The sequence below is a fragment of the Dipteris shenzhenensis genome, chromosome 7 (genome assembly GCF_047967505.1).
Source record: "Dipteris shenzhenensis isolate YYH24624 ecotype China chromosome 7, Dip_SZ_1.0, whole genome shotgun sequence".
NCBI lineage: Eukaryota > Viridiplantae > Streptophyta > Polypodiopsida > Gleicheniales > Dipteridaceae > Dipteris > Dipteris shenzhenensis.
This window is the reverse complement of record NC_141602.1, coordinates 54236716-54247847: the sequence shown is the minus strand read 5'-3', so window position 1 is coordinate 54247847 and position 11132 is coordinate 54236716. Positions and strand designations below refer to the sequence as shown.

At 36.1% G+C, this 11132-nt stretch overlaps 1 protein-coding gene across 1 annotated transcript; it reads left to right on the top strand.

Annotated features, from left to right (window-relative positions):
* Positions 1–9905: 9905 nt before the first annotated feature.
* LOC147900509 (uncharacterized) lies at positions 9906–10811 on the top strand. The gene has a single exon (XM_087376776.1). It carries the CDS (start codon positions 10212–10214, stop codon positions 10677–10679), a length of 468 nt encoding a protein of 155 aa, XP_087232902.1. The 5' UTR covers positions 9906–10211; the 3' UTR covers positions 10680–10811.
* Positions 10812–11132: the final 321 nt, after the last annotated feature.

Sequence of the window (11132 nt, the reverse complement as noted above, 5' to 3'; positions counted from 1 at the left end):
CCCCGCAGTTTCAATTGAAATGGAAAGGATTCGCACGAGGGCAATGTGGAGTCTTGAACAACCAAAAAAGTAGGGAGAATGAAAAGGCAGCATAATTAAAAGCCTAAACACAAGGTCATTAGCCACCCATAAGGAAGACATCAAGTGCCTCCTCACGGTATTGAAACTAAGCAGTAACAAGCAGATAAAGGCTCTCAACAACATCTCCAATGATTTGCCAAAGGGCATCGAGACAGACATAGTAGGGGACCTTAATATTAACTACAACTCAAACTCTAAAAATAGGAAGACCTTCTACAATACATGCAAACACAAAAAATGGAGCAACTCATCACAACACCATGGGTTTAGTGTTGACCACATATGGGTCACGTAGAAACAAGGTGGAGGATCCACTAAGGCCCTGCTTTGAGAAGGGTGGAGTTGGTATAAGGTCAATGAAAGGTGTATGGATTATGGTACATGGATGAAGGTATTATTTGTTTTTAAACTTTGTGCTTGTTTTTTTTTTTTTTGGGTAGATTTCGCTAGATTTGGTGAATGTATGGAGCTGCGTACTTAGTTATTGTTGAGGAGTAGGTAGTGAAAGGATTTTCTATTGTTAGTGGGCTGTGTATGCAAAGTAAAGGTAGAATTGTTTTATTTGTAAATTGATATGTTTTCTTTTTGCTTGTTTGTGGGTTTTTTTTTCTTGAATTAACAGCTTTTAATTTTGAGTTTTTGGAATTATTTAAGTTTTTTTTGTTTGTTTGCTTTTTTGCTTGGCGGATGTTGAAGTTATTCATAGTTGTTGTTTTTGTATTTTAAAGGTTGTTCTAGGGACTTACTTATCAACATGTATGTAGATCATAGAATGATCTAACCAATATGCATATGCAGATCCATAGTGGTTATTTTTGTTGGACATGTTAGTCCAAATATAATCTAGTTGTGAGCCATATATTGTTGTGATATGATGGCGTTGTAGTGTGGAGCTGAAAGTGTTCATAATCTATTGCAACATTTGTGACTTTTTTTGTTTTTTGAAGCATGTCAATTTTGAAGTCTCCTATGAGAATTATTTTTTGTGTGTCATCAAATGTTGATAATTTTTTGCGTAGTAATTGAAAGAATGTTTTGTGTTTTCAGATGGTGGTCTATATATGTTTATAATTTCATATGTTTCATGTTTTGTTTTGACTTGAGTTGTGATTTCAATTCCATGTAGTGAAATTTTGTTTGCTTTTTCAATGACAATGTTGTTTCGTACTAGGGTACAGCTATTGTGATTGTTTATATATTGGAAGTCAGATGTTAGATATGGTTGACATTGTTCCGTTCTTGTTTCTTGTAAACATATAATATTAGAGTTTATAAGTGACTCTGTGGCTTGTATATCGTCTTTGTATTTATGTAATGACCTAGTGTTTAAAGATTGTATCAGTATAGTTGTGTTTGTGTGTTGATGAATGTTTTCCATTTTCATTGAGTCATTAGTCTTTCCATTTCTTCATGAACATCTTTGTCTATAAGGAGATGTTGTTGTTGGAGTGGTTGAAATAAGTAAAGGTTTTCCATGTTTTTTACACGTGAAAGTGCTCTGTATGCAAGGCTGTGCATGCGAATTCCTACTGGTGAGAAAGCTATTTATCCATTTACCCTGCGCTCTATGTATTGTTCTAGCAGCAGCTACTTGGATTAGGAATTACTGTTGAGTAAGGATCTTTATTTTAGTGATTTGCCAAAGGGCATCGAGACAGACACAATAGGGGACTTTAATATTAACTACAACTCAAACTCTAAAAATAGGAAGACCTTCTATAGTACATGCAAACACAAAAAATGGAGCAACTCATCACAACACCATGGGTCTAGTGTTGACCACATATGGGTCACGTAGAAACAAGGTGGAGGATCCACTAAGGCCCTGCTTTGAGAAGGGTGGAGTTGGTATAAGGTTAGTGAAAGGTGTATGGATTTGGTACATGGATGAAGGTATTGTTTGTTTTTAAACTTTGTGCTTGTTTTTTTTTTTTTTTTGGTAGATTTGGCTCGATTTGGTGAATTTATGGAGCTGCATACTTAGTTATTGTTGAGGAGTAGGTAGTGAAAGGATTTTCAGTTGTTAGTGTGCTGTGTATGCAAAGTAAAGGTAGAATTGTTTTATTTGTAAATTGATATGTTTTTTTTGGCTTGTTTGTGGGTTTTTTTTCTTGAATTAACAGCTTTTAATTTTGAGTTTTTGGAATTATTTAGGTTTTTTTTTTTTTTTGGCTTAGCGGATGCTGAAGTTATTCATAGTTGTTGTTTTTGTATTTTAAAGTTTTTCTAGGGACTTAGTTATCAACATGTATGTAGATCATAGAATGATCTAACCAATATGCATATGCAGATCCACAATGGTTATTTTTGTTAGACATGTTAGTCCAAATATGATCTAGTTGTGAGCCATATATTGTTGTGATATGATGGCATTGTAGTGTGGAGCCGAAAGTGTTCATAATCTATTGCAACATTTGTGACTTTTTTTGTTTTTTGAAGCATGTCAATTTTGAAGTCTCCTATGAGAATTATTTTTTGTGTGTCATCAGCTGATAATTTTTTGCATAGTAATTGAAAGAATGTTTTTGTGTTTTCGGATGGTGGTCTATATATGTTTATAATTTCATATGTTTCATGTTTTGTTTTGACTTGAGTTCTTGTGATTTCAATTCCATGTAGTGAAATTTTGTTTGCTTTTTCAATGACAATGTTGTTTCGTACTAGGGTACAGCTGTTGTGATTGTTTATATATTGGAAGTCGGATGTTAGATATGGTTGACAGTGTTCGATTCTTGTTTCTTGTAAACATATAATATTAGAGTTTATAAGTGACTCTGTGGCTCGTATATCGTCTTTGTATTTATGTAATGACCTAGTGTTTAAAGATTGTATCAGTATAGTTGTGTCTGTGTGTTGATGGATTTTTTTATTTAATGATTTCCATTTTCATTGAGTCATTAGTCTTTCCATTTCTTCATGAACATCTTTGTCTATAAGGAGATGTTGTTGTTGGAGTGGTTGAAATAAGTAAAGGTTTTCTATGTTTTTTACACGTGAAAGTGCTCTATATGCAAGGCTGTGCATGCGAATTCCTGCTAGTGAGAAAGCTATTTATCCATTTACCCTGCGCTTTGTGTATTGTTCTACCAGCAGCTACTTGGATTAGGAATTGCTGTTGAGTAAGGATTTGTATTTTAGAAAGGACAATTTGTACTTCCCTTGTAACTCGGAATATGGGTATCCATTTGCGATTGATGTTTGTAGTGTATGCATGAGAGTTGTTTTGTCGGGTTTCACTCCCAATTCGTGGGTTCTAAAATTGAATCCACACAATGTCATTGTTGTCGTAGGTGGACATGCCCATAAAAACTCCATCGGCGCCGTTAACTAATCCATCTTGTTGGTTAATGTTCCCTGCACATAATTCAACTAACATTCCTTCTTTGATTTGTATACTTGTTTGTAGTCCATCTGTTGCTTTAGGATTTTCTAAAATTTTAGACATGATACCACTATCATCATTGAATGTATCGATTGCTTTGATATTGCATTTTTTACCTATTACTTGATGGAATACTTTGTCGTTATGTTTGTTTGTTTCAAGATTGGTATAGTAAAGGTGGGGGAAAGTATGGTCTTTGGGTGGCTCACGAAGGCAGCATTGGTTTATGTATAGTATTTGTTCAATTGTATGTGTACAGTTTCTGAAAGAGTTCAATGTTTGTATGAACTCAATATTATTATTATTTTTAATTCATAACATCGTGGCTTTGTGAGCGAGTATGTGTTTGCTATTGTTGGTAATGAGTCTTTCTTTGATTTGAATACCCAGCTATCTCTTACTGGTTTGGCTTGATATAAATCTCCACAGCATATGATACCGACATTTCCAAAGTATTCTGAATGATTTCTTTTGAATGTTCTCATACAAAGGTCTGAAAAATCCAAAGTACATCTTCCTATAAATCAAAGACAATAAGTTGTAATTGTTCATAAAGATGGATTAGTATGTTAAGCTTTTCCCTTGAGAGGGAGGTTAAGTTTTTTGTTTGTAATGATAAATGCAACACGCAGTGTATAGTGAGCCCATTTATGTTGTAAGCTACTTTTCTTATATAAGCTAGCATCAATACATGTAGTAGTTCATAATTTACACTTGAAATCGTTCGATTATAAAACCAAAGTAAGCCTTGGACTATAAGTAAGAGAAGGTATGTTTTACATGTGCCATCTCCACCAGTGAGAAATAAATGATTTTTTTATGTGGGATAAATCATTTTGTGTATCATATTATTGTCAAATAGTTATCTTTGTTCACTATCGAATCATCTTGAAGTACTCGTCATGCATAAGAATCTGTTTTTTGATTGGAATAATAAATTTGTCAGTTTTCTTTTTTTTATTCGTACTGCACATGTCAAATGTAATGTCATATGTGGGGAAATCATTTTTTTCGATGTCATTGTTGTCAATATTGTCAGTATCATAGTTATTCCTTTGTGGAATGTTCCTTTTTTCTACTTTTTGGTCATCGTTGACATCTTGTGTGTATTTGTAGTATATTATCGTGCCCAGAATTTTTGGCTTGTTTTCGAGAACCATGTATCATGGTTTTCATCGTCTTTGAAAGGATAGTATAATAGTACTTGTTCACGATAGTAATTCTATAGATCCTTGATGATGTTCAATTTCACAAATCTTATAATTCTTGGTCTGTGTCTTTTCTTAATGTTGCCATTGTTGTAGTTATATTCTCTTGCAAATATTGCAAGGCAAATGTTATCCATGTGTATTTATTGATGATAGTGTCACACATTATGTTGGTGGACTCACTGGGGAGATGTTGCAATTGTCTCTTTTGCTTGAGGATGAGTACTCTGTTTTCTTGTTTATTTGTGTTTATAAAGTAGAAGCTCCTTTTTGTTCTATGTAAAGATAAAGATAGAGTAATGAAAGATGCCAATTGTGCACTCATTTGTTATGCATGCAAAAATGTGTCTCCCATTTTTCATGGTCTATCGTATGCAATACTATTGTTTGTATGCAAGTTTTAATTGTGTTGGAGACTTTTTATTATTGTGTCATCCATTTTTGTAATGTATAAGGTGCATTATGTCGTGGCTGAATATGTAAGGATAAAGATAGAGTAATGAAAGATGCCAATTGTGCACTCATTTATTGTGCATGCAAAAATGTGTTTCCCATTTTTCATGGTCTATCATACGTAATACTATTGTTTGTATGCAAGCTTTAATTGTATGTTAGAGACTTTTTCTTATTGTGTCATCCACTTTTGTAATGTATAAGGTGCAATATGTTGTGGCTAAATATGGGTCCATAATGTATTGTATGTCCATAGTTGACTGCCATAGGAAACTCATTTTTGGATTAAAAGCATTTGTGAAAATGTCCTTTGGTTGTCTTTTCAAGAATAGTGTTGGCCTCCCTATTTGTGATTGTATTGCTAGCACATATGTTGATATATTTATTCTGATATTATCAATCCACTCAGTGAACGTTGTATTTTTTTCGATGTCTATATTATGTAAATGTGTAGCAAGTTTTGTGTATTTTTCTTTGTTAATGTGGAGATCATTGGCGTGTAAAGGGGTTAGAATCATTGTTTCATGAAGTGGAGGTTTGGGATAATGGAATCCACAAATGCTGGTTCTCTTCTTATGGCATGTAGATGTATGTTTGTGTGCTTGAAGATCCTTGATATTTGGTGGTAGTGGGTTTTTGTCACACGTTATGTACTTATTAACGGAAGATGTGATGTCACTATTGTCTTGAATTCCATGTTCATGTTGGCTTCCTCTGCTTTGGAATTCTGTGATGACGAAGAAGTAATCATGTATATTTGCAAGTATTTCATCGTCCTTCATTATTAGATTGAGGAATTGTTGGATTTTGTGAGTACAATACCTTGCACAAAATGTTGGATTATTTCTTATTAAGTCCCTTATATCAATGTTTGTGTGTTTTTCTGTTATGATTTGTTTGTTTTTAGTTGATTATATGTCATACAAACATTTTGTTAAAGGTTCCCACATTCTTTTTGCACATGAATGTCATAAATAAAGATGGCGCACCTAATTGCCTCATCATTGCAAATGCACCTTTCCTGAGTTTTTCTTTGTGATCCAAAGAAGTACGCAGGTCTTCAAACTTTGTGTATCCAATTTTGGATTTTAAATTAGCTTCAATGTTATCGCTGGTATTGAGACTGTAACCAATAGCAAGTAGTTTTCATGTCCTTTGTTCATTTTCTCTTTGCAATTTTCTTCGTGCTTACAGATACTATCAGAACAAATATTGGGTCAATTGTAAATGTTTCAGAACGTTCGACCCTAGTCGAAGGATCAAACACCAAGTGTAATCAGATGTCCCTCCATTGTTCCGAGTATTTGTATTACAAATTGAAATCTCTTACATTCAACGTCTTAACAAAGTTAGCATAGTAAACCTCACCTATTAGGAGAGTAATACAACCGCCCCCTCTCTATCGGGATTAATTTGACTTGTTGTAAGGCCCAAGTTCCATATTTATTCAATACTCTTCCTTCGAATATCCCATTCTTGACGGATAAATCTACTTCGTGAATGAGTAAAGGAAGGCCATTCACTAGGTGAGTACTCGCTTTCAAGACTCAATTTATATGAAGACTCTATGGTCAAAGTGTGGTAAGGCATCTCTTCTTGTGGAGATTCTAGCTCACTCATTGTCTTCTCTACAATCTGCTTCATCATACAATCTTTTTCTCAGAGCTCTTGTTGACAATCACAACAGCAAAATTTTATGATTCCCCCCATTAGATTCGACAAGGACTATTGCATCATTCTCAGTGTAGTAGCTACTTAAGTCTGAAATATTTACATTTATTGTAATTTCCATATCTTACGTTAATTCCAAAGTTTCACATGTCGATTCTACTATAGTTGCTATATCAAATACTTTGCATATTATGAATTCAAAACATGTAATAAAAAGTACATATTTTTAAATCGCATTTACCATCCACCATAAACGTAGAAAAATATTAATTTATATCATTGTATAGCTTCCAAGCTATATATTCGTATAATAAAGTGTAGATGTAGCATACAATTTAAAGAAATACAAATGTATTTGTTGTACAAATTATGAAAGATACATTCATATCATAGCCTTTTTAACATCTATGTAACAATGAGACTTGCCTATGTACATATGCTACTATTGACTATACAAGTGCATATGTGTCCTCCTAAACTTGGAAAACCCTAAAGCTCTAGCATTCTCATAATACCAAGGTTTCATTAGAGTCTTCTCTTTTTTTGCACTTCATCTTCTTCTTCTGGCTAACTATAATCAACTTTAAATTTGAAGGTTGATTAGTACATAAATTTCATGCGTAATTCCAACACACCATGTTAAATTGTAGTAAGCAAGAAGGTACAGACATGTACAATAACGTCTACTTGCTGCCAATACGAAAGAAAACAAAGAAAATAACATTGAAGAAATTGTAACACTCATTATGAGAAAATTCAACAAATGAATGACAATTTCAGTTAAGCATTACGAAAACTAATTAATAGAAGCATGTTTTTATACTTTTAAAATGTTATATATTAATATGCCATGGCTTCCATTATTATTTCAATATTGAATTAAACACACTAATACTCAAGAAATTCAAATACATTCATGTTAGGCATTCTTCCTGCAATAATCTGGTTAATGACATGTCATTAAAGAGTTGCTAATGCATATACTTCTCCAATAATATCTTATTGAAATGTTACTTATTAAAATTTTGCCCAATGGCAACCACTATAGAGTCTTCACTCTTTAAACCAATTTATAACTTTGAAGTAGCTATAGCTCTAATGACCTGAAGCACTAAGTAAACTTCAAACTCCATATGTACATTCATTGAAAACCATTGGTATCAGCAAAAAATGTCATGCCTTCAATTGACAATGTCTTCCACAAATCCTCGAAGACATAGCCGTACTAATACAATCAAGCATACAATAACCAACCACAACATAGATTCTACGCACCATCACAGTGCAAGCAAGCGTACAGCAAACAGCTGGAATATATTTACAAATAAACCATAGTTTCTAGCTTTAATGAACAAAAACACATACCCGTGTTCCACAAAGAATACTGCAAGTACATGACAGAAAAACAAAGGGAAAGAGCAGCATTGGATTGCTGGGTACAGGCATGTAGGCTTTGCATTCACCAAATAAATGACAGAAAAAGAAAGGAAGGGAGAAGGCTCACTCGCTACATCTATTCAATGATAGGGGAAAAGAGCGAGGAGGTGAGAGAGTTCACAAGCCAAGAGAAGTCAGGTACTAATACAGGTGTTCAGAGACATATATGTGACTTAGACTCCAAACAATATCATTCGGTTCAATTCAAACAGAGAAAAATTTATAGACGCACAGCTACAAGAAAGTTATGACTTCAAAGATTATCATTGGCTGCGAAGTGACTGTCATCAAATTTTGCACTAGCAAGTATTATCCTTCCAATAGACTTCCATTTGGAAAGTCCTCTTGGTTGATCGCTATCAGAAATGAAGACAGAGGCTACAGGCGGAATATTAAACACAGGATAACGAGTTTTCTTGATGCTTGCAACCAACTTAAGAAATGGAGACAGAGGCTACAGGCGGAATCTTAAACACAGGATAACGAGTTTTCTTGATGCTTGCAACCAACTTAAGAAATGGCGTGTCGAGTCATTCCCAGGAATTGCGTGAGCTGCCTACGATTAGTCTATGCAAGCTAGTACAAGAAAGAAAGAATAGACATACGTGATGTTTGATCTAAGTCGAAGGTCTACTACGAGTTACATGATTGTTGCACAATTACCCTTGTGCTAGTCAGAGAACAAAGTTAAACACATTGTGAGAAGAAAGAGGGCGACACTTATGGCAGTGGCTATAAGGTAGAAAGCTCTTCTTCAACGAACAATAGAAGAACATCGAATCTTGAGCCTCTACTCTGTCCTTCCTGGAAAGATTTTCATCGTCGTGGTGCCTTCTAAGCATTCTATATCGAACTTCTGAAGTTAATTTACACTGACAGATAACGTCACAGATGATAGAACAAGGTCACAGAATCTGCGTCCAGCAAATCGTCTTAGACTAGCGCTTATATAAAATTGAACGAGGGAGGGCAATAGATATTAGTCGGCGACTGCATCCAGCGACTACAAACCAAAATGCATATACAACAACAAAGTCCGTAGAAATTCGAATCTTCAAAGCATCACGGAAACAATTAACACAGTAAAACAACGAATCACCTTCCACGCATTCAGCCATCTCCATTTCACAAGCAATTCCGATCACAATCCAACAGCTTCCTTTCGAACTCCAGATACCTCAAATCCTCAGCCACAAAAGCACAAGACTATAGACACTTCAAATCCTCGGGCACAGAAGCACAATACTGCAGATACCGTTACCATATGGCCGTGCACCCTTTTATAGCGGAACTACCACGACCGAAAACCACGAATAACATCTACTTCAACAGTCCAATGTTCTACCAAGTTCTGCAACCGACTTGCCCCACTCGTATTCATGCAACCGACTTTGCCCTGTCGCCACACATCGCATGACAGCACAACTAATTGGAAGGCCCTTTTCCCAACCTTTGCCCAACCTTGCAGGGCCAAAAATCCAGTCAAAAACACTTTTCATATATTGGTGAGACCACTCTCTCTTATACACAACCATATTGCAACCATAGAAAACAACAAAGGCAAAAAAGAAAATTGGGAGAGCGTAAAAAGAGTGCTTTCCAAAAAGAGAGTGGTTCCCAAAACAACACTCGAGAGTGCTTTCCAAAAAGAGAGTGAACCACGTTCAAGGCAAGGTTTGTGAAGGAATGGGCTTAAAGGGGGGACATACCCATATTGGTTTCTTGTGTGTTGGGTGCTCTTTTCCCTGTTAAGCTTCTTCTTCTTCTTCGTCTTCTTCGTCTACTTCGTTCGTCACCATGCCCCTTTGCCTCTGTAACTCTGGCTCCATAGCCTCTACCATTAGCCTCTTCGTCGCTGCTTGCTCCTCCCTCTAACATTCACCCTTTTCCTTCCATGCCTCCTTCTTCAGTTGCCCCAGCAGCAGCAGTAGCCACAGCTCTGCCACCCTCCTGATCTCTTTCCCCTTCCTCTTCCCCCCATGGAGTCTCGCCGATTCCGTCGCATGAAGAAATTGGTCTACAATTGGCGCTGGCTTGCCAAACGAGCCCTGCACCCCCGCCATCGCTCCCCCTGGATCCTCCGTCCCTGGCACTTCTGCGTCGACCCCTCCTGTGAGAGCAAAGGTCGATGCTGCTGTCCTCCGAGAGATGTGCCGCAAGGCTTCTTGGCTGTTTATGTCGGTCGAGAACGAAAGCGGTTCGTTATTCCTGCTGTCTACTTGAACCATCCCGTCTTTCGCTTGCTGCTGGAGAAGGCAAAGGAAGAGTTCGGTTTCAGTCAAAAAGGGGTCCTTAATATGCCTTTTGATGTGCTGCTCTTTGAACGTTTCCTCTGGTTAGTCGGTCATGACGATCCCGCTCCCTGCGAACTTGGTGTGGATGAATTGGAGAAATACTACATGGAAAAGTACCATTTACCCATGGAGACAGTACCGATAGACGACTGACTTGAGAATCTGGCTGATTAAATTGACTTTCATTACATTAAAATTATTTGATATTATTGCCAGTTGTGGTTGCTGCTGTCTATTGCTGCTTAACATTCGCCAAATATAATGTAATGCATATAAGTTTTTTAAAATAAGTTTCTTGGCCAGTTTGGGCCGAAGGTTGTTAAGCATCATAGGGATGAAGTTTTTCGTCTTCGGTAAGCTCGCTTGCTCGTAGTGCCATTTGTCAATTCCAAATTTCAATTCGAATGAGCGGAATATACGTAGAGCCTGCCTCCGATCTATTTATTCAATCTGTCTTTGCAACGAAGAATTTGGAAGGAACGAAAGAAGACTTAGTGCACCAAGGAATATGAAAGTTCTTTCTCCGCAATGCAAGGTTACGGAGTGACTTATTGCATGTAGTTAGTGACAGTTGAAGATAGAGAGGATATATTCGTCTGGAATCAC

Bases quoted from the DNA above. Each gene is read 5' to 3' on its own strand.
- LOC147900509 (XM_087376776.1), top strand. From the start codon at position 10,212: ATGGAGTCTCGCCGATTCCGTCGCATGAAGAAATTGGTCTACAATTGG.